Source organism: Alexandromys fortis, unplaced genomic scaffold (assembly GCF_014885135.2).
Source record: "Alexandromys fortis isolate MF-2015 unplaced genomic scaffold, M_Fortis_MF-2015_v1.1 scaffold_89, whole genome shotgun sequence".
Lineage (NCBI taxonomy): Eukaryota > Metazoa > Chordata > Mammalia > Rodentia > Cricetidae > Alexandromys > Alexandromys fortis.
The window spans coordinates 7,677,176-7,702,433 of record NW_026067973.1 but is presented as its reverse complement, the minus strand read 5'-3'; the positions used below and the strand labels follow the sequence as shown (position 1 = coordinate 7,702,433).

The 25,258-nt window shown below is 38.8% G+C and overlaps 1 protein-coding gene across 2 annotated transcripts in view; it reads right to left on the bottom strand.

Moving 5' to 3' along the window:
- Arhgap20 (Rho GTPase activating protein 20) overlaps positions 1-25,258 on the bottom strand; it is an 86,139-nt gene that overhangs the window by 35,166 nt on the left and 25,715 nt on the right. The window contains exons 2-3 of one of the 2 annotated variants that reach the window (XM_050156300.1): positions 2,805-2,868; positions 1,804-1,968 (exon numbers count right to left, since the gene is read on the bottom strand). In XM_050156300.1, coding sequence (XP_050012257.1) covers positions 1,804-1,968; positions 2,805-2,839 — 200 coding nt within the window. In that variant the 5' untranslated portion in view covers positions 2,840-2,868. The remainder of the gene's footprint in view (positions 1-1,803; positions 1,969-2,804; positions 2,869-25,258) is intronic. The other variant, XM_050156299.1, reaches the window with a different exon arrangement.

Sequence of the window (25,258 nt, the reverse complement as noted above, 5' to 3'; positions counted from 1 at the left end):
AGTTAATTACCTGTAACTTGCTTACTTTCAAAATTATTTCAATGAATAGACATAAAAATACGACTTATAAAATGTTAAACACTTTCAACTTAGATACTGAAAATGAGCCTGGGAACAGAAAGAAAAAATACCATATACTTTCAAATAGAATGGTTGTCAAGACTGTGGCTTTAGAGATACAGATTACCTTATTTTACTTAAGTGTTTTCCCCCCAATATTTTTTCTAGTATATTCTTGCAAGCACTAAAAATTTATAACCAAAGAAGAACCTAAATTAGAAAAGAAAAGAAAACTTCAACAACAACAAAATAGAGTAGAGCTAACACAATTAGCATTCAGCTCTGGAGACCTAGAATGTGAGCTGCCTTAAGAAGGCTTCCTTGGACCCTTTATACTAAAATACAATATATTTTGACCTAATTGACAGATTTAATACTCGTGATGGGTCTGAGGCTTAAGTAGTTGGAAGGCATTGAGAACTGTGAGGAGAAGGCCCAGGGAAATGGATTTCCTACCATTCAGACCATTTGAAAAATAAACGCTGCGATGAAATCAAAGATGCAGCACATGGACAGCCACCCCCAGTTCCGCTACCACAGAGAATAAAAAGCTCAGTGAGAGTAAGGTCTTTGAAGCAGTGATGTGTAGAGGGGACTAAGTTTCTATGTTTCTATTCTTGCCTTTACTCCAAATCATTGTTTACAATGAGTAAATATTTAAAACCATGAATCATATTATGGCATTCCCCAATTGAAACTGAAAATTCCAAACTCCCCATGATTCTAAACTTGAAGTGTCCCCTAGTAGTCTCTGTGTCTCGATGTTATCTTGTAAAGTCCCTTTCCATCTGTCCCCCAGGTTGCTCTGTGTGGCCAATAGCACAGGTCGGGAATGACAGTGTCATCACTTTTGAAAGTGTTCACGGAAGGAAGCGGGGTGCCATGTTATGAGGAGTACTGTGGAAAAGACCAAATGAAAGGAAACCAACAGCCAGCGAGGAATTGATGCGCTAGCTTCCAGATGGATCCTCCAGTCAACCCTCAGGGTCAGGAGGCTTGAGCCAGAGCCACCCACTTAAATAATCCTGAGTTCTGACTTGAACTCCATGAAACACTGGTAGTTTTAAGCCGGTATGTTTCGAAGGAATTTGTTATTTAGCTCACCCGCTCAAAGTCTTTAATGGCTAGTTGCTTTTTATCCTTTAATAATTCTTCGCCCTTTTCTTTTACTTCCTACTTCAGCATCTAAGTTTTGTTCCTAGTATTGGTCACTATCTACAGCTCTTCATACACACACGAAGAGGCAACCTGTTACATCACTTACCATAGAATGTCGGCTTTGGAGGAACAGTGGCGATTCCCATCATATTCTTCGCTGCCCCTACTATGTTACTTGAATTATGGCACAAACAGGACCTAAACTAAGACTTAATAAACAACTTAAAAATACAAGCACCTTATTAAAGATACTAGCTAGAGGGGCTGGGGAACTGTCTCAGTGGTTAGGAGCACTGGCTGCTCTTCCAGAAGCCCCAGCTTCAACTCCCAGTACCCACATGTTCGCTCACAACTCTCTGTAACTCCAGTTCTAGGGGCATCTGATGCCCTCTTCTGACTTTCATGGGCACTGCACGCATGTGGCAAAACACCCATGTACAAACATGAACACAGTTTTTAAAAAAGATATTAGGCATTTAATACATGCCAGACGTTCTTACAGTAAGCACCGAGTGGAGAATGTGGCCTTTGTCAGAGGAAATTAAACTTTATAATGATTACTCGCAGTATATACAAGTTACTTACTTGATTTTGGCTGAAATAAACAGGTCATTGAATAGGAAAAGATGCCGCTCCTGCCTCTGCAGGCCTCTTTGAAGTTCCACTGGCCCATCAATCAGCAGAGTCCTACTGGAGCTCATGAATGATGACAGAAACGCACACGTGTCGATGCTAGCAGAGGGACTGTCTCTGAAACAGACCACATGCAACGAATCAGTCAGTCAGACGCTCAGCCATAGACAAAGGTTTCTGTTGTCATGACTGACAGTTGTTTATGAAACATGGAACCCATTAAAGTAATGGCTTCATGTCTTCGCTGGTCTCACGGCTGCTTCTGTACACAGCAGTTTCTTACTGCCTCATTATGAAAATATCTTAAGATTGAAATACCTTTATAATAAGTAGATGTACAACCCAACCTATACATTAGCATTGACATTTATCACAGCAGCTCGTCAAATCCTAGTCCATCTTCTTACTGTGGGGGCATTAATTAATTTCCTTCTTGGCATTTCAGCCTTAGCCACTTTGGAGCATGTGTGTCATTAACTAGAGCCCAATATTTACTTAGAATTTGTCTAGATTAAAACTTAAGATTTATGCAAGAATAAAATACATGAGACCAAATCTTCAGTGCACATCCACCAAGTTTTGGCAAATGCATTCACTTGTGAAATCTGAACTAAACCCAGACACGGAAAACCATCACCCCAGAAGGTAACCTTCTCTCGTCAGTATGTAGTTGCTATATGCTGGTCCTTGGGTGGTCTTATTCTTCACTGCGGGTTGAGACTAATGCCAAGGCTAATTTTTTTACACAATAATGTAAAAATTATCCCACACAAGTCATTATTAGCCTGCCTGCTTTGCACACCCAAGATCTGCTGGCCACTAAAGAGTCTTCGCTTATGAGAGCCCAAGTTGAGACAGAGCTCGCTACCTCTGCCATGTTCCCAGCAACACCAACTGCACCTGCAGCCCTCAGACACGACTGTCCCCATCCTTTTCCCTAGGAGATCCCTCACCCTCTTCTGGATGGCAGCTCCTTGCCATAAGGCATGCTGTGAAGACTTCTTCACAAACCCCACACTGCAAAATCAAGCACAGATAATGCATAAACGGATTGGGGAGGCTGGGGCCCTGCAATATTGTACACAAAGCACCCTGTCTGGGCTATAGTTTGCCCTAAGCCCTGATCTAAACGGTTACTTCTAAAGCTGAGACTTTAGGAACAACAGCCACTAACCTGAAACAAGTCAGGAGCTATTATTATTTCCTTGAGGTTAGCCTATGCCAAGGGTTAATGTAGGCGACTTTTAAAATATTTTTTCTTTAAAAACAAAGGATTTCCACAGAGAATAAAAACGTTTAACTCATAGTTAATATACATTCAAATATGATTTAGTGTTTCTGTTGGGAAGAACCCACAAAAAACATCTTTTCTGTGTGACTTTAGCAACATGCAAGTTGACAGTCTGTAATTTTAAAGATTTCTGTGTGACAAAAGGCTTCAAGACCTAGCAAAGAGAGCCTTGATTTAACAGACATGTTGTAGTACATCTGAAAAGAACCCAATCACTTAGCATTCAAATAATTAGAAACAACTTTCATCTAAAAGGATAAACACATAACTTTTGTGTCTTTAAAAAATAGAATTTTAGTGTTTTCTACAGAAAGTGTATTTATTATTAAACAGTTATGAAATATTTATTTTATTCTGAGTGCAAAAGAGATGTGATTATTTTAGTTTCTTGTAGTATAGAAATGGGAAGGAGTAATATCAATGCCTAGAAATGGGAACAGTAAGCCTTCTATTTAACTCTTAATATAGCCTGAATAGGATCTACCAGTTATAATTAAAAGATCTCTAAACTGATCTAAGTTAAGTACTGCAAATGGTCTAAAGATTAACCTGCTGAGACCTGTGCACTAACACATAACACACCATTGTAAAGCATTTATGAAGCTCTTTCTGAGTGGCAAAGAGATTTTTTTTAAGATCTAATTGTTGCTAAAACCATGTAACTTCTCTGAAACCTGGCCATAGTAACATTTCCTAATATTTACTATTATGCTAAAAAACTCCGACTTTTAGATAAAGTTTTACAGAGATAGTTGCTTCATATAAATCACATCACAAAGGAGTGGCTGGGGAGCTCTCTTAGGAAGTAAAGGTCGTGGGGTGTAAGTATAAGCTCCTGAGTTTGAATCTCTAGAATCGCACTAAGTCTGGGTGTGGTAGAACACACCTGTGGTAGCAGTGTTCCCACAGAGAGATGGGGGGAGACACAGGAGACTCCCAAATGCTGGCTGGTCCCTTAGCCTCCTGCATGCACTGCCGAGGCAAGCAGCAAAGAGCCTGGCCCAGGGAAGAAGGGACTGACCCCTGGGGTTGTCCTCTGACCGCCACACAGTGCTGTCTCATCTGTCCACGGTCCACCCACACCCCCAACACAAAGTGCCACAAAACAGACAAAACTGCGGAACACTTCTGGGAAATACATGTGTTCATAAGTGATAATCAATATACTACATAGGACCCATACAGCCTAAGTCCTGGCACACTAGGACAAAATCACTTTTCAGTAGCTATTGAATACAATCTGCCTCCTCAAGCATTGCCCTACTTCACAGTCCATTCCAAATGTCATGTCTACCACGAAAACTTTCTCTTAAATCAGTCTTTGCTTGCCAGCTCCTGGCTTAGATTCAGTTCTCTATGTCTTCAATAGTCTTACTCAGCATTTATTGTGAATACCGTGTAAGGCATGCAACAGTGTTACAGTTTGCTTTGTTGGGTACCTGCGTGTTTAGTCATGGAAGACAGATACTGTCCCTGATATCAGGAAGTCAGTAATCCAACAGAGGAATCAACAAGTAAACAATGAGAAGCTAGAGCTGTGAGAGACACATAGGGTACCGAGGCCCAGCAAACCTATGGCCTTTATCTGAGACTGCATGGATTAGGAAAGTTTCTTGAAGGACCCAGTCTTAAAGGGTGGATGGGCAGACAGATCACTAAACACTGAAGGGTACTCCAAGAAAAGGAAGTGTGCCAATCAAGACCATGTGTTCTATATCAAGGAAGTTCAGGAGTATTCAATTACAAGACTGGGAAGGACATTTTCCATTTTATAAGAATCTTATTTAACCTTTACCCTAAACACCGCAGGTTTTTAGGCTGTGTTTGTAATATAGGGAAAAAACAGAGGAGGGAAACTCAGGGAGAGGGAAGCCGTTAGGAAGCTGTCACAGTAAATGTATGTAAGAAATGTTGCAATTCAACAATGAGGAAAAAAAAGATGAAAATACACATTTACAATCATATGATTTACAGAACTTCAAATGAGATGGTAACTTTGCAAGAATAGTTCTATTGCAAAAAAGAAAGGGTGACGAGAAGCAAGTCAGCCTCAATGGAGGACTGGATAAAAAGCCAAACTGATTCTTGTCCCTTTAATGCAGCCTGTTGACTTAAAAATACTATCTATCTCCATTATGAACTAAGTAACATTAATTTGGATCATCTTGAATCAGGAATGCAAACACATTTAAATGACTTAAGCAACTTATGTATACACTGAGTGCACTATGATGGAACCACATGTTAGAACGTTTACTGATTCAACAATGAGCCAGATCACCAACACAGTGACTCAATTCTCTAACAATGGAGTGGATTGGTTGAGATAACAGTTATATAATGGCATGTAGGAAGGAACAAGTCAGCACGCTTCATTCTAAGTCATTCTGTTGTACCTTATGAGTTTACTAAAGTTAAAAACACTACCCGAATTTCTTTCATTTTTCTTTTGAGGCAGGTTTGCTATGTTATGTTGCCCAGGCTGAATTTGAACTCCTGGTCTCAAGTGATCTTCTTGCCTCAGTCTGCCAAACTGTGAGAATTATAAGCATACTCCTTTGTGTATAGATAACAATTTCTTTCTGCCTATTTATTTATTTATTTATTTTGATTTTTCGAGACAAGGTTTCTCTGTTCTCTGTAGCTTTGGGACCTCTTCTGGGACTCGCTCTGTAGACCAGGCTGGCTTTGACCTCACAGAGATCCGCTTGCCTCTGCCTCCAGAGAGCTGGGATGTGCATTTGGGCAGTACTAATTGCACTAAATGAGTTAATATAAAAAGGAAGGTGAAGATGGACCCTAAAAAGAAATCCCACACTAGCTTAGAATTGAGTATAATAAAGAGTTATTTATTTAAGGGTAGACTCACAAATCACAGTCCTCTGCTTGAACGGGGAATCCAGCAGCCGGAAGAGAGAGGTAGTGGGTGCTTTACACTGGCATTTATAGTATAAGAGGCCATGCTCAAATTGGCAGGTATCTTAAAGAAACTGGCTGAAGGATTTCTTATAGCACCTCCCCCTTTTGTTTAAATAAAAGAGTTCTAAGCCTAATACAAAATTATATACAATAAGAACAAATACCAAGTATAAAAATTAGAATTATAGTTAACAAAAACTATATAGCAAGAAACATATGATAAATGTTTCAAATTATTCTATCCTAAGGAATCTAAGTCTTGTATTATAAATAACTTGGCCAAGACATGAGAGAAAAGTAACTATGACTATCTAGTTATCGAAGACCTGAGAAGGGAAATAATATTACTTGAGTAAGCAGGAAGTATAATTGAGCAGCTTTCAAAATGTGCAAAAAATGACAGAGACAACTGTCTACCTGTGCAATCACCCAAAGTCTCATTTGCAATGCTGGGCAGCCAACTTTGGCTAAGGCCTAGAGTAACTGACAGACCATTTTCAGAGGCAGGAAAAATTTCAAAACCATCTTATCCTGTCTTGGCAAGATTTGACAGCCCTTTTTCTTGTATCCTGCATGTTCTGTCTGGACATCATGCATTTTGTCAGTGGTCAAGGCATGGGCAGTTCCTTGCCCAAAGGCCAATTTTGGCAAGAAGAAAACAAACTCCAAGTGGAGTGTCTTTGGTGCTTAACATTCTCTCAGGAATAGATTGGTGCTGCCAGGAGGAATCGTGTCTCGTGTCAACAGAACCCTAAGTTATTTAAATGCCATATTCTACAGCTCTTTGAAGTGGTTGAAGATTACCTATGTATGCAGAATATAATCTCTATGATCTAAAGAACCTGATTATTCTAACTATAAGTATGAAAAACATGGATGACTATTGACCTATAATTCTTAATACCTATATAGCTTAATGACTAAGACTTCATATTAGAATATTTAACAATTTTTAAACAACTGTGCAACAAATGAGGCCAATGACCTCAAAATGTAAACAATGTATAAGTATCTTGATCAGAGGTAAAAATGTATATTGCAATATGATAAAATATATCCTAAAATTATATCAATATACAAAATGTCTTAAGCAGAGGTAGATACATGCATGCATATAATATGTCAAAATAACTTTGCCTAGGTATACAAATATTATAGATAAAAACAGGAACATATTTAATATAATTTAAGTTTGTATCAATATACAAGAATCTGTACCAATGTAAATTGCCTGTAAATAATAGCTCACAAGTATTCACTCTATTACTCACTATTATTATTATTGTGAGTAAGCTCACACTAATCTATTATTCAATCCGATTTCCTTTTTTTCTTCTAAAGAGATACCTGAGCCTACATAATTCCCCTGCCAACCCTCAACCCTATACTAATTATAATCAACCCCTAATTGATGTCCTTAACCCTGAGGCAGACTTTGTTGGGAGAGGGGACTTTGTCTTCTAGAATTAATTCCAGAATTAATTCTGTTATGGGGGTGATGTTCTTTCTATGGGATCCTGTGAAAGTAAAATGATTTTTAAGTTTCAAGATTACTGTCTGGTATAACTGCAAATAGTCTCTGAATATTTGGTAGGATTTTTCTGAGGTTTCTATTTGGAGTTCTGGCCAGAATGTTGTAAAAAGGTGCACCATTTCAGCTAACCAAGTTGGAACCATCTTGAGCACCTGGTACCCAAAACAGGAATGGTTGTTGTGGGGCCCCATCTTCTTCCAGGAAACTTCAAAAATTACTGCAGGAAAATTTATTGTTCACTGTGGAAAACTTAAACATTATTTATACAGACATATTTTCAATGAAAGGTACAATAGAGACAAAAATAGGTGTGAAAAAAAGTAATTTTTTTCTAAATTCTTTCTTCTTTCTGACCCATACCAGATGGCTGCTGACATGAGACAGAAACTCTGAATTTTTCTTTTAACAACATGCTTGGATTTAGAGAAGGACAGAGCCGTTGTCCAACTCCAAAGCCCGCTTTGATTTTTAAGTGAATCATGACTATTATTCTAGTTTATGTTCAGAGATTCTTACCCTCAGATGACCTGTGCTCATAAGCCATAATTCTCTTTGCTTGTTGATGCTATCTGGATAATTATCTTTTTTTCTTTAGGCATCTAGATGTCCAGGGTCTCTTGACTTTTTGAAGATGATGTGGGATTCCCCTCTGTATGCTGTGAATAGCAATGGTTAATAAAGAAACTTTCTTGGGCCTGTACAGGGTAGAATATAGGTAGGCAAGAAAAACTATACTGAATGCTAGGAGAAAAGAAGGTGGAGTCAGGGAGAAGCCATTTAGTCCCATTGGAGACAGACACCAGAACTTTACCTGTTAAGCCACAGCTTCATGGCAATACACAGATTAATGGAAATGGGTTAGTTTAGGATATAAGAGTTAGCCAGAAATATGCTTAAGCTATTGGCCAAGCAGTATTGCAAATATATAGTTTTTGTGTGATTATTTCAGGAGTCTGGGCAGCTGGGAAATGAACAAGTGGCCTCCAACAACAGGAAGGGGCTAGAGAGATCACTCAGTGGTTGAGAGCATGAATTCCTCTTGCTGGAGACCAAAGACTGGTTCCCAGTAACCATGATGGGAGGCTCATAATTCCAGCTCCAGTGGATCTGACACCTCTGTAAAGGCATTTTACTCCTATGCACATACCCACACATAGACATACACACATGCGTAAATAAAGAAATAGACATGAAGTTGGGAAGGAGGTGTGGGTGGGGTGATCTGGTAGCAGTTGGAGGATTTCAGGATAAATGTAATCTATATTTTTGGTTGTGAGCCCAGCCTTTAATGGCTGAGCCATCTCTTCAGCCCAGGATAAATGTAATCTAAAGATACTGGATTCATGTATGACATTATCCTGGAATAATGAAAAATTAAAAAAATCATATAACAGAGCCAAATTGCTTTCATCCTATGAAGTACATAGTTGATTCAACATCTTCAAAAAATGTAGTATACAGTACTAATAAAGACATAAATCACATGGTTATCTCTATATATTCATAAAACATATTAGAAAAATTTTAACAGCCCTTTGTGATAAGTTATGAAGAAATTAGTAATAAATAAAATATATCTTAACATAATGAAAGCTAAATATGAAAAAACCCAGTGGTCAATATTTTACTAAATGAGAGAAAACTGAGAACATTTTCCCTTAAATGTAAAAGTTAAGGGCACCTCCTCATTTGATTCTTATGCAGTATATGTAGTATTTTATGTCTTACATAGGACAATGAGAAAACAAAGAGAGAAAGAACAAAAGCTACAGATGACACAGTTCTACTCTTTAAAGATCCATGCCCTTTACTATAAAAGTTTTAGATGTGATAAATATTTTCAGTAAGGTTGTAGGATACCAAAATTCATATACAGTAATAAACCTGCTAAGAATAAAATTAGTAAAAATAGCACATTCATAATAAACCTAACCAAGGAGATGAAAGACCTCTACAAGGAAAACTTCAATGTGCTGAAAAATGAAAGATAGAAAAACCTTCCATATTCCAGGGTTACTACTGTGAATATTTTCGATTCCAAAAAGTAATATATAGACTATACAACATACATCAAAATTCCAATGATATTTTTAGCAGAAATAGGACAAAAAATCTAAAATTTGTATGGAAACACAAAAGACCATAGAAATATGCAGAAAGAACACAGATGCAGGTGCTGCGAACCAATCTCGTCTTCTTTAACAGCCATAGTGCCCTTAACCACTCAGCCAGAACTATCACATTATCTAACTTCAAAATATAGTATACAGCCACAGTGACAAGGTCGGCATGACACTGGCACAAGGGCAGCCCAGTCAAACAAAACCTAAAGACATGATATCATACTTTGCTGTTTTAAATGACTCCTTTACCTTCCATAAACCTAACCTATTTGGTTACATCATTACTACTTCAATTCACTCTCACCAACACAGTAAATAAAACAATAATACTCTAAAATTGCCAGGCAAATGTTGGCTATCATCAATCTGTATTGAAAGTATTGGGTAAAAGGGACAGCCAAAGAAACCCACTCTTCCAGAGCCAGGGAAAGAAACACACAGGATCTGAAACCAGAGCCAACTCTGTCCCTGATCAACAGAAATAAAACAAACCAATTTCTAAGTAGGAAACCAAACAATGTCTGAGCATCCTGACTGTGAACCCAGAGTCAGTAAAAGAAACACACCCTGAATCTAAGACTTGAGTTAGGAAAAGAAACACCTTATCCCTGAACCCAAACCAAAGAAACATGCCCTGACTCTGAAACTAGTGTCAAAGGAATATTTGTCCCTAGAATCAGAGTCAGTTAAAGAAATATGCCCTGGCCCTGGAATTAGAGTCAAAAGGTTAAAAAGGACCAGTGAAAGAAACACAGTTTGGCCCTAAATCAGAGCTATCTCTGTCCCTGACCAACTAACTAATCCCCGAGCAGGGAAAACTAACCAATTCCTGAGCAGAGAAACTTCTCCCTGGGAAAATGCTGCCCTTAAGAAGCCCTATATAAGTCCCTGTGTCTGTTCAGTTGCTGGCTGTCCTTCACCACCCTGGCAGAGACATCCGCTCTCCTGGACTCCTTCCCAAATAAATCTCTTTCTCAAAGGCGTCTTGGGTGAAGATCTTCATTCACCAGTGCAGAATAGAACCTGGTTGGGATATCCTTTGGGGGACTGAGCTGAAAGATCTTGTTGGGACATTCCCTTGGGGTGGGCTGAGCAAGGCTGAATAAAACAGAACAGAAGAACCTTGCTGGGAGGCTCCCTTAGGGAGGCTGAGCAAGACTGAGCAGAAAACAGTATCAACTTTTTGCCAGAGCAGTGGAGATTGCTACATTTCTGCAGGGGCTTCACCTTTAGCAGAAATAACATTTTGGGCCAAAGAAGAAGTAGATAACTCTGCTAGGACATTCCCTTAAGAGGACACAACAGACCTCGGCTGAAGTGGCTTTCCAGGAGAAGAGTGGTATTGCTACATCCTACAGGGAGACCATTCTCCACCTCATCCCAACTTCAGGTAGCCTGGCTTCCTCACAAGCCAGGACACCTCTCCCTCCAGGCCTGAGCTGTCCCTATTCTGGCTCCAGCCTCCAGAGCTGTCCTATTGCGGCTCTACCCCTCTGGAACTGTCCTATTGCAACTCTAAGCATATCCTGGCTTCCTGATGAGTCAGGATATCGTTGCCGTTCAAGAGCTGTAACACCCATACTCGCTTACAGAAAGTCCTGTAATTATATATAAAACAATAATTTAACAGTAAAACATATAATCCACATGTTAAGGAGGTGAAGAGTCAGAAAGTCATTCCGGACAACTATGTGGGAAGATAAAGGATGAACAGAGGAAAACACAAGGTCACACACTTCACAGAGGAATCAGCAATGATTTCAGACCTTAAATAATGATTTGTCTCTTATTTTCAATTATGATTATGTGTGTGTGTGTGTGTGTGTGTGTGTATGGGTGACAGTGCCCTAGGAAGGGAGGCATCACGTGGTTACCTTGGAGCTACAGTCACAGAATGTTGTGAGCTACCTAATATGGGTGCTGGAGACCAACCTCAGGTCCTCTGAGCAGCCAGAAGCACTCCTAACCACTCAGCGCCTTCTCCAGCCTCCAGATTTCACACTTGAGAAGGATGTTTGCCAATCAGTCAATGAGGAACCATCATATTAAAATCGTCGTTCTCAAAATGATCTTCCTTATGTTTAAATTATCAAGAGTTTAATCACAGTGATCACACAATGTTAATAGGTGATTTAGTTTCTATTTTACCCAACTTCTAAAAAATGTTAGTAATAAGAGAATAGTAGAATTCCGTAATGACTGCTGATGCTTATTAAAGTGTGAAAAGCTAGGTTAAAAACCTGTGAAAAGCACAGAATAAAAGCTGGACAAAACAACAATTGACAGTTCAGCTGGTAATTTTTCAAAGTTACTCATTACAAAGATGACAGCATTACCTTACCAAAGCAGAGAGCACACTGCACCTGGGTTGGCAGAACTGAGCAAACACACTGTGGGCCTTATTTATTTCCAGGCTCTGAAACTGTTAATACAATGCCATCGGATGCTTTCTCTGACCGCAGAGCTCACAATGCTAAAGCAGTGTCCCCTCCATACACAGAAAGGAGAATGGATATTAAAATACAGGATCACATATAAAAGAAAACATGTGGTCTTTGACTTAGGCGTATTTTGTTTAATTAATGAGTTCCAGCCACATTCATTTTCTGCTATTGCCATGTGTTGTGGAAACTCCTTCAGCCGATAGTCTTTAAGATACCATTCTGTTTTGGGCGTGGTCTCATGTACTAGAAGTGCAGATGAAAAGCGTGTATGACCCCTTTTCTGCTGGATGCGGTTCCAGGTCCCAGCTCACACACAGAGGACTGCGGATCGCCACCCTCACTGTGAGCTTATCTCCCAATAAATAAACCTTTGTTGTAGTCCATTCTGGGCTGTTGTGGAGCTCTTTGGTACTGCTAAGCCATGATCTCACATTTCTTCACAGGTGAATAAAACCCCACTGTGTATTGTAGCACATTTTCCTAATCCATGTCTCCACTGAGTGGACACCTCGCCTGGTTCCATTCTGAGCTATTCCCAAAGGTATAGAAACAAACATGGATGTACAAATACCATTTTAGTAGGACTGTGGGGATATAAGCAAGAGTGGTAGAGATGGATTACATGGTGTGGTGATTTGAATGAGAATTTCATGGTAATCTATCAGTCAACGATTAGTTGTGAAGTCTGGACTGGGTAGGATTGAGAGAACTATACATGTGTAGTATAATTGGTTTAGTTATTTTTTGGATTGGAATATTAATGTATGCTCCATGAAGCCACTGGGGTATTTTTTGTTTTTGTTTTTGTTTTTGTTTATATTCATAATATTCCTAGAAATATTAGATCATAGGAAACACACACAGTAAATGTCAGCTAAATAAATTACAATGATGAGTTTTACGTTTATATAGTCTCATAAAACTACTCTCTCTGTCTCTGTCTCTCTGTGTGTGATCCTTGTCTCCTTGGGACCAGACAGATATCATCGAGGATCGTGGCTACAGAAAATTCAAGTCTGAGAATGGGTGAGAGTGCTTATCTCTGACACCTGTTCTGTCCAGTGTCTTGTACCAGTAGAGTTCTTTGGGACTGGCAACCATATGGCTGATAAAAGAGATCTTCCCCTAAATAAGAAGGAGAACCCAAAGAAAATCATATAGGCTTCCTCCTGAATATTAACCTTAATCAGGCGATGAAAGGAGACAGAGTACCACATTGGAGCACTCAAGGTCCAAATCAGAAGCAGAAGGAGAGAGAGCACAAGCAAGGAACTCAGGACCGCGAGGGGTGCACTCATACACTGAGACAAGGGGGATGTTCTATCGGGAACTCACCAAGGCCAGCTGGCCTGGGTCTGAAAAAGCCCGGGTTAAAACCGGTCTCACTGAACATAGTGGACAATGAGGACTACTGAGACCTCAAGAACAATGGCAATGGGCTTTTGATCCTACAGTACCTATTGGTTTTGTGGGAGCCTAGGCAGTTTGGATTCTCACCTTACTAGACCTGGATGGAGGTGGGTGGTCCTTGGACTTCCCACAGGGCAGGGAACCCTGATTGCTCTTTGGGCTGACGAGGGAGGGGGACTTGATTGGGGGTGGGGGAGGGAAAGGGGAGGCGGTGGTGGGGAAGAGACAGAAATCTTTAATAAATAAATAAATAAATGAAAGAGATCTTCCCCAGTTTTTCTAACTTAGTCACTCGTAGACTGACCTATTTTGACTTCTCCTATCAGATAACACTTTCTAATATCCCAGTCTACTTTTACTATGTGTTATTCATCTTCCCTACTGGAATTTAAAATCCATGAAAGCAGAAATCTTACATTTATATACCCAAACACCTGGAAAAGTGCCGGATACACAATTGTCACTAAAATCTTTGTTAAATAAATGAACAACTGTTAGGTATTGTTTTAGAGGATGAATGAGTCAAATAAAAACGTACTTCTAGGACTCATAGTAGATGAAGGCACCAAATATAATATAGATTGCATGAGCCTAGTCCAAAGTCTGAAATCCAAAATACACTTGTATCTAAAATTCTGTTGTATTTTTGAGTGCCAAAGTGATAACAAAATGGGAAATTTCACACCTGACCCCTTATGACAGACAGCAGCAGAGTTCAGGAGCACTGAAGCCATTGTCCAATTGTCTTCAGGCCGATATATGCAAGGTGCATGAAACATAAATGAATTTTATGTTTAGAGTTGTGGTCCATCCTCAAACATCTGATTATTTCAAAGTTTCAAATCCACAATTTCTGAAATCTGAAAAACCTAAAGTAGTTTTGCTCTCAAGAATTTCAGATAAACCTATTCATTTGCATTAGGAAAAAGAAATTTGAGGACAATATACACAGAAAGTTTCCTTATGTTCCTATTTTTTTCAAAGACTTTAGTATGCCAGTATCTCTATCTCATTTCCTGGCCAAGGCTTAGCCACTCCTTCATCTACACAATGACTTAGGACAGTGGCTGTCAAATTTCCCTCTGCATTAGAACCACAGAGAGAGCTTGTTAAAACACTAAGTATTTACTGTTCTGGACAGTTTTGATTTAGTATGGGGTAGTGCCCTACCATGGTGCTGGGTTGAAGGTGATGTTGATGATGCTCCCAATGAGAAGATGTCTTTTTGAATGTTCACTACTGCGTGTGGTTGCTCACAGAGTACAGTACTTCCCAGTTACCGAGAGATCAGAAAAGAGCAAACTATCCTGACTTACAGACAGACCATGGGAACAGATGTGAACAGGCACATCAACTCAAGGGCTAAAAGGAAGGATAAAGTGCTCTTTGGCCAGCTTTTCAGAGTGCTTGGGTCTCCAGGCTTGATGTGAGGATGGGTGGAAAGTGCCAGCAGGTCAGCCTTTTCTTCATGCCATTCTCATTAGACCCCAGTGGTGGGGCCTACTTAGCCCACCTGCAGTAGCCTTTCACGATCTCTACAGAAAGATGGGGCTGTTATTTCCAGGAGCATAATCTTTCAGGACAAATATCCTGACCTCTCCCCGGTTCTTGGAATTGTAAGAGTTTACCCACATTTTCAATGACCTAGAAAACGAAACAGAAACTATTGCTATATACCCTATGAAGGTCTGTGTTTGATCACACTGGTCTCTTTGCCATCTACTCTTTCATGTCTATATGATGTGGGATGCCCCTCTGTATGTTATGAATATGGTTTATTACCACTGGTTAATAAAGAAGCCAATTTGGCCAATAATAAGGTAGAATAGAGCCAGGCATGAAATTCAAGTAAAGATAAAGGGAAAAAGAAAGTGGAGTCAACCAGCTTCCAGAGAAGCAAGATGTGCAGTAACAAGCCATGAACCACGTGGTAAAATATAAACTAATATAAATAGGTTGATTTAAGTTATAAGAGCTAGTTAATAATGAGCCTGAGATAATATGTCAAACAGTGTGTAATTAATATTAAACTTCCAAGTGTTTATTTTAAGAAGCTGTTGGACCAGGTGGTCTATCATGAGATAAACAGTCAGACTCTCACCCTCAAATTCCCCCTTCATAAAATGAAAGGGCAGTGAAGAGATCTTAAATAAATACCTTAGAAAATCTTTCCAGTTACAAAAGACAAAAATCATACCTTTGTTTTCCTGGACTCATCTCTGTATTTTCAAGAGGCACCTTTGAACAATGGGTAGAATGTCTGAAGTTTTCTTTTTATGACCACAACTGTCTTAGGGTTACTATTGCCTATATATTTGGTCATTGGAAAAACCATGACCAAAAGCAAGCTGGGGAGGAAAAGGTTATTTGGCTTATTGTAAGCTGCGTCGGTTTATATCTCGTGACTCTGTTCCAGTCCAGTTAGGGAATCTGTGTTGGACCCACACGGCCTCCAACAGCTTATACTTCTACATCATAGTTCATCACTGAAGGAAGTCAGGGCAGGAACATGGAGGCAGGAGCCGATGCAGAGGTCATAGAGGGGTACTGCTTACTGGCTTGCTCAGCCTGCTTTCTTATAGAACCCAGGAGCACCAGCCCAGAGGTGAAACTGCCCACAGTGGGCTGGACCCTCCCACACAATTACTAAGAAAATGGCCTACAGGCATGCCTACAGTCTGATCTTTTGGAGGTATTTTCTCAACTGAGGCTCCTTCCTCTCAGATGCCTCTAGCTTGTGTCAAGTTGACATAAAACTATCCAGCACAACAAGTCAACAGTATGAGATTTGAGTCAGAATTTAAATCCTGGCTCTAGTATTTACTAACTTGTGCACTTTAATCTTTAAATTGAGTATAATGCTTTCTTTTCTATAGATTAGGATAATTAACGAGTATTTATTGTCTACTGAGGTTAAAATAAAGAGATATACTTACAGAACTTGGAACATACAATGGCATAATTAAGTTACTGACATTGAAAAAATCATGTGAAAATTTATTTCTTTTGCCATAATTAACATGAAAAAAAAGGACATGTTTCAACTTGGAAACTGAGAATTACAAAGGAGGAAAAACCACCTTAATAAAGAATATGAGGTTCCCTTGGTCAGATGAGACAGAGCCTGAAATTAATGCAAACCCTGAAGTGATACAATGTAAAATTATAATATATCATCCATAGAACAGTTTTTGTGCTGGAGATTCTCTACTCCAGACTTTTGATGTTCAGTTCAGAAGTGTTCACAGTTTCAACACAGATATGTCAGGGCACACTGTGATGACTCACACAGATATAGCAGGGTATTCCACTACAAAGTCACCCCATCCTCTTAGTGTTTGCTGGACCTTAAGAGTTGACTTTCATCTTATTTTCCTGTCTTCATCTATTTATCTTTTAATAAAAACAGATAATTCCTAAGTCCAAAAAGAATTAGTCCATTTCAGTGACCAGGTGCACAAACATAACCCTAAACTCATTTTTATATAATAAATGAAAAACATGTGTTTATCTAAGACAAAAGGGGGAAAACACTGGGACAAAATCAGCAGTACAAGAAATTCATACTCAGAATTTAACTGAAAACTGCCGTTTAAAGACTGTGAATGAAGTTTGCAAATTAGTGAATTTGACTTCTTAAAGTCATTATGGTATGCAAATGTTAACTGAAAACAGTACAGTTGAAGAAAATTTCAGTAACTCTCATAATTTATGCATATAAAATATACCTTATTAATGTGTATAAAATATACATTATAATATATAATATACATAATTAATTCAGCATTAATTTTTATAAATGTGACTACCTATTTTAATATTACATGGATAAGGGTATTATGAGGCAAAACATGGCCATGTAACTGATAACTTAGATAAAATGGAAAAAGCTCCTTAACTATATAACAAACTATAGCTTACTGAAAAAGAAATGGTTCAGATATTATTGATACAGAAACTTAATGTAATCACAGACTTCCATAACACACGTACATACAAACCAGACTTCTAGGCCCACAACAGCTTCAAAGGTGAATTCTATCAAACATTAAGAAAGATACTATCTTCTTTCTATATAAATGCTCCCAGAAAATTGAAAGGAAAAGAATATTTCCCAAGTTATTTACAAATCTATCATCATTTTGATATTAAAGCCAAAGACAGTACCAGCAAAGAAAACAACAGATCAGTATCTTTTAGAAATATAGACCTAAAACACTAAAAGTACTCATCAGATTGAATTCAACAGTAAGTCACGTAAATGGTATTATATCACGATATAGCAAGGTTTTGTTCATGTAGGGCTGCTTTCACATAAAACCAATACAATCTATGAAGTAATAAAAGGAGATTATAAGACTTTTCAGATGGTGAAGCTTACAATGCATCTGACAGAGCTGGATGTTCATCACAAGCATTCTAGGAATGGCAGGGATGCCTTCTGTCTCCTCTCACTTCCAGGGAGGAAAGGAAGATATCTACTAACACCAGTCTCTCCACTGCACTGTGGATTCTGACTAGAGACAGAAGATGTTCAGATCAGAGGGAAGCAGCATGGGGTTCTGTTCATGGGTGCCACAGTTAGTCTATGTAGAGTTCCACAGAAGTCACAAAAAACTAACTCAAGCTAATAAATGAATTTAGAAATATATTAGAATAAGAGCAATATGAAAAGTCAAGTTTATTTCTGTATAAAGACAATAAACATTCAAAGATGAAGTAAAAAATATTATTTTTACCCACACTACTATCAGTGAAAAGCTACCACTATTATCTCAGCAACAATCTTACCAAAACTGACAAGCAGATTAACATATTTACATGGATGAGTGGTGTGGAGGTTCTTCTGTCTATGTATTGTTTTCATTGGTTGAATAAAGAAACTGCCTTGGCCTTTTGATAGGGCAGCACTCAGGTAGGCGGGAAGACAGAACAGAACTCTGGGAAGAAGGGCAGTGTGTGGATGACACCATGAATCTCCGGCCTGAGATGGATGTAGGTTAGAATCTTTCTGGTAAGCCACAGTCACATGGTGATATACAGATTTAATAGAAATGGGTTAATCAAGATGTGAGAGTTAGGCAATAAGAGGACAGAGCTAATGGCCAGGCAGTAATTTAATTAATACAATTTCTGTGTGGTTATTTTGAGGGCTAAGATAGCTGGGTGGGGGGATGCGGCCCATGCTCTCCTACTACAGATGAGCATAGGTTCTAAAATAATCAACAAGAAATAGGAAAAACAAAGTAAAACACAGCTTAAAAAATACAACAGTGGGGCTGGAGAGATGGCTCAGAGGTTAAGAGCACTGACTGTTCATCCAGAGGTCCTGAGTTCAATTCCCAGCAGCCACATGGTAGCTCACAACCATCTGTGCTGAGATCTGATGCCCTCTTCTGGCCTGTGGGCAAACATGCAAGGAAACACTATGTACATAATAAATAAATAAATAAATAAATAAATAAATAAATAAATAAATAAAATCTTAAAAAAAATACAACAGTGAAGATGAGGGACTTGTAACTGACTCTTGAAATATTTCAAAGCTCTTATTACTGGGATAGGTGTGATATTAGCAAGAGTAGTATGGAGTATAAGAGTTATGCCCTAGATAAAGTAAAATGACTGTGTGACCAAGGAGGAAAGGAAACTGAGCAAGGAAAAGGAACTTTCTTAAAAAGAGTGGTGAAAGTCACTGGATAACCATATGCAATAAACTAAAATATGACCCTCATTTCATATGATATATAAAAAAGTGGATCATAGTCATAAATGTAAACTTTTCTAAAATAATGCACAAGAAATGCAAAAAGAAATGACAGAACATAGTACAAAGGTGTAAAAGAAACAAGCAGTAAGCAGGACTTCATTAAAATTTAAAATCTGGCTCTTTGAAGTATGTTGTTATGAGGGAAAAAATAATTATCTCTATATTTGGATAAAAAATTCAGAAAGCATATGCCAAGCAAAACTCTGATATATGGAAATTGCATGGAGATTATGAAAATAGTTTATCAGAATTGTATAACTGTTCGCATTCCAATGAGATCTTAAGATGTAGCTGGCATGAGTGGGGAGGTTAATCTATGGTATTTCAGTTGATTATATTGTCAGTGGTGGCCATTATACTGGATAGTATTTGGAACATATAAATAACACTTAAAACACAAAAATAATCCAAACAATTCAACAGAAATCAAAATTAAGGTATGTAACCTAGCATTCTACCAAATTCAATACAGATATTAAATAAGCTGATGAGAAGATGCTCAATACTATGAATAACCAGAGAAATAAAAATCTATAAGAGATAAAATGACATAACACACAAGAATGCTCAATATTAAAAAGCTTGACCATATCTAATGCTGACAGTGCTGACAAAGATAGGTACATATGTGGCTACTGAAAAAATCAAATGGTATAGTCATTATGTTTGCTTTTTTGAGTGTGTGTGTATGTCTGTGTGACACACGCATATACCCATAGGAATATGTTCACGCCATGGAAAGCAAGTGGAGGTCAGAGGACAACTTTCTGGAGTTAGTTCTTTCCTTCTACCACGTGGATTGCAGGGATCAAACCCAGATCGTTAGACTTGGTGGCAAGTACCTTTACTGACTACCCCATTTTTCAGGCCCAAGCACAACCATTTTGGAAAATAATTTGACAGTTTCTTAATGTATACACCTAACATACAATACAGATATTAAACTTATTGATACTTGTTGTAATAAGAGTGGCAGGGCTACATTTCTGGCACCCGGCCGCCCGCATGGTTAGCTTTACCCGAAATAATTACATGGAAACTGTATTTATTTAAACATTATTTGGCTCATTAGTTTTAGCCTCTTATTGCCTAGCTCTTACATATTGATCTAACCCATTTTTAATAATCTGCACAACCATTTTGGAAAATAATTTGACAGTTTCTTAATGTATACACCTAACATACAATACAGATATTAAACTTATTGATACTTACTTAAAAATAAAAACAAAATGGAATGTACATACATGGAAATACTGGCACATGAATGTGCAAAGCAACTTTAATTGGTACATGCTAGAAATACCTCTACTGTCTACCAGCATATTAAAAAGCATAAGCAATGGTGAACTCAGACTCCAATATTACTCAGCAGTAAAAAGTAATACAGTTTTTTTAAATTATAAACTGTTTGGCCCATTAGCTTAGGCTTATTATTAACTATCTCTTACGACATAAATTAACCCATAATTCTTGTCTAGGTTTAGCCATGTGGCTTGGTACCTTTTCTCGGTGAGGCATTCTCATCTCGTTTTCTATATGTCTGACCTGACTGGTGAGTACATTTCTGCCTTTCTTCTTCCTAGAAAGCTCTTAGCCTGGTTGCCCAACCTATATTTTCTGCCTGGCTACTGGCCAAGTAGTATTTTATTAAACCAATATGAGTGACAAATCTTTACAGTGTACAAAAGCATTATCTCACAGCAGCTTTCCCTTTTTTCTTTTTAAAAACAAGTATTTTATTAAAATCTCAAAAAGAGAAATGAAACTCTGTGACATTACATCAACCACTGACTGCCTAAGTGTTGGTGGAGCAATCATGAGAGGATGAGTACAAGGAACAAGTCCAACCTTTGGAGGCCATGTAATTAACTGTTCATTATCTGACTGTGGTGCTGGCTTCATGTTTGTATAGCAAATTAAAATTCATCACATTGCAGGCTGTGTGTGCTTCATTACATAAGTTACTTAAATCTTAAGAAAACAACAGACCAATGAAGCCCAAAGAACGCAGCAGAGAAGAGCAGCAAAGCTAAAACTTGGTTCTTAGAAAATAAAAATAAAACAATACAGATGTTAGCTTAATAAAGAGCATAAGAGATTATCAATATCAGAAATGAAAATGGTATAACTGCTGTTTTTGCACACTTCATAAACGCCAAGGTGAAAATGCTCAACATCCTTAGCCATCAGAGAAATACAAATCAAAACAACTCTGAGATTCCATCTTACACCTGTAAGAATGGCCAAGATCAAAAACACTGATGACAGCTTATGCTGGATAGGATATAGGGTAAAGGGAACACTCCTCCAGTGCTGGTGGTAGTGCAAACTTGTACAGACACTTTGGAAATAAGCATGGCAATTTGTGAGAAAATTAGGAAACAACCTACCTCAAGATCCAGAAATACCACTTTTTGGTATTGATCAATCATATCACAATGACATGCATTCAACTATGATCATAGCAGCATTATTTGTCATAGCCAGAACCCGAAAACAAACTAAATGCCCTCCGGCCAAAAACACAGATGAAGAAGATGTGGTACATTTACAAACTGGAGTACTACAGAGCAGAAGAAAATAATGTCATCTTGAAATTTGCAGGCAAATAAATGGATCTAGAAAACATGATATTGAGTAAGGTAACCCAGATCCAGAAATACAAATATAATATGTACTCTCTCAGAAGCGCTTTTCGACATAAAGCAAAGAAAAAAATGAGCCTACAATTCACAATCCCAGCGAACCTAGACAATAAGGAGACATACATGGACCTAATCTACATGGGAAGTAGAAAAAGACAAGATCTCCTGAGTAAATTGGGAGCGTGGGGATCATGGGAGAGGGCAGAAAGGAAGGGGGAGGAAAGAAATGGTGAAAAATATATAGCACAATAAAACCAATAAAAAATCAAGGCATATTTTGCTTCAAAAACAAAGTATTATGATTAAATTTGGTGACAAGAGTAAAATGGACATATCCCTTGAAAGGCACAAATTACCGAAACCAACTCAGAAAAAGCAATGAATGCTTAAATAACTCTGCATATTAGCTATTAAATAAATTAACATAATAATTCATGATGTTTCCAGACAAGAAAATACAACCCTTACATAATAACATCACTGATAAATGCTACTAAACATTTTCCGACGAAATAGTAGTGTTTCCCTTCATTCTCAGTTAGAAAGGGGAGGTGGGAGGTGGCTTCTTTCCTTGGGGGTCTCCCCACAGGGCTGATAATGCATGACTTTCCTCACATGCCCCCAAATCAAATCAGGGACGAGTCTGAGAGCAATCGAGATTGGAGTCAGTCTTCATAACCTCATTTTAGTGGCAACAGCGCTTTCTGCTAAACCTACTGGTTACACAGTGCAATTCTGATGCAGTGATGGAACCAGACAAGCCTGTGACCAAGGGGCAGAAGTCACTGGGTAGGGGCACTGTAGAAGCTGGCTGACAAGAACAGACCAGAGACCCCACAGAAACAAATGTTCAGCCTTTTCCTTGAGAGAGATTACTACTTGTTTCTCACTAGTGCAACACACACTCAGAGATTTTAAGAAGTGCCCAAATGTATTAAAGAAAATAGGTTAAGTAAAAACGAATTTATACATGTGGATGAAATATTTTTTAAAGTTATTTAATAGTTAAGTTAAAAAAGTTTTATATATAAATGGGAGAGATGCAAGACCCGCACATACCATTTCTATTCTGTATGTTACTGAGTTACTGGAGGGAAGGGGATACCACGTGTATGCATATGCCCACATGTATGTATGTGGAGGTCAGAGGTTAGGGTTAGCTATCTTCCTCCGTTGTTCTTCACTTACCTTCTTTATGAGACAGCATCTCTCACTGAGCCCAGGGCTCACCAACTCAGCTATACTAGTTGGCCAGCAAGCGCCAGGGGTCCCTTTGTCTTCACCTCCCCAGAGCTGGGATTACAAGTGTGTGGTGATGAATATGGCTTACAAAGTCGGCCCTTTACCAATTGAGCTACCTCCCTAGACAATCATTTGGACTTTTAAAACTTTAAGGAGGTAAGGTCACCTCCATGTGCCTGTTACCACAGCACTGCAGGGAGTAGGGCAGAGACAGGTAGATCACTGGGGCTTGCTGGCTATCAGCCTAGTTCCAGTTCCAGTGAGAGACCCTGACTGTCTCAAGGGAATAAGACTAAGAGCAACAGAGCTGGATACTCTTGTGTCCTCTTCTGATCTTCATGCATAGGCGTGTGCACCCATATACACGTGCATACATGACACACAGAGGAGAGAGAGGGAGGGAGGAGAGAGAGGGGAGGAAGGGAGAGAGGGAAAGAGAGAGGGAGGGAAGAGAGAGAGAGAGAAGAGAGTTCCTTTGGGACAGAGTCTCACTCTACTGTTCTGGAGCGCTCTATGCAGACCAAGCTGGCCTCACCTCACAGGGATGTTCCTGCCTTTGCTCCTGGGTGCTGAAATCAAAGGTGTGCATCACTGTATGTGGAAACACAGGGAAATTTTAAAACCAAAAGTTGTAGAATTGGGGGCTGGTTAGAAAGAACATGAAAGACTCAGTCAACAAATTCCTCTGACCTTTAATCCTTTTATATAATTGATGATAAGGAGAAGCCCCAAGACATAGAAAGAACAGGTAGCTCTACCAAGGTTAAGTTGGGCAGGGCATTAGAATCCATTAGTTGTGTTTTCTTATAGTAGGAATGATGAACAGAACCAATTGCATTGGCCCCTGATAGCAGACTGCCAGGAGCCAGGCTAACCCAAGACTTTCTTAAAGGCCCTGATGAAAGGACAAAGGGAATGCTAGTTCTGTGTGCCCTTGCCCAGGAGCAGACTTGGCAAGGGCTGGTCTGGAGGTGGGGCCAAGGCCCTGAAGGAGTTAAGATGTCAAGTCCCACGAACCCCTGCTTTCTGCCCTGAAGGGCTATGCCTATTGGCAACTGTGTCTGAGGTATCCTGTGGTCTCTTTGCCAGCATTGTTTGATTTAGCTTTCTGCTGACCTTGGCCCACTTTCCCCTTAGAAATGGTATCTAAGATGCTGTACTTCCTAATAAACTTGCATGGCATAAGCTGGTGTTTATGGAAGATCTCCTGGTCCCAGCTCTCTGACCTCCTTATTTCTCATTTCTGGTCCTCTCCCTTGACATATTCCTGTTTGGGACCCTTATTCATGTGGGTTCAAGTCAGAGGACATAATAAATAGGCAAGCATTGAATAAACATATATTTAATTACTCAAGAATTGCCATTCCTATCCGGATTTTTTTCCCAGTACTGACCATTCTAGACTTTCTCAGGCAGTCATGGGCTCTTACTCAGCTAGACAAGAAAGCAATTATGTATTGAATTCAACTAATGTTTATGCACTGAACATACAGATTTTGAAACATATAAAATATGGTCTCATCACTCAGTCAAATTGGAAAGACAAGTTCTATAGCTATATCAGCTCTAAGACATGTGGCTGGGGACTAAAAGGGTTTATATATGTCGATAAGTGTATTTAACAAAAGCTTATGGTGCAACTATAATATGTAAAATGTATTATAATAGCTATGTTAATAGGTTTTACAGATAAGGAAAGTAAAGCTCAAAAAGGAATCTGTAATGTAATGTAAAGTCTCTCAATTACAGCAACTACTTTCTTTCTTTCCTTTATTTCTTGGCTTCCTTTTTTTTGTTCATTGTTCTAAAGGAAAATCAATCATCCACTGCCAAAAGTATTCTAGAGAACTTTAGCTCTCAGCTTTACAAGGTAGAAAAGTATGCAGTCCAATACAGCAATGACACCCTAGCACAGCCTGCTATCCTTGTGGACAGGGACAAAAACTATAACTCAGCATCCACTAGGTAGGCTGTGCTCTGCCGGTGCCAAAAGGAAAGCTAAAACCAAGTCAGAACTGAAACGAGC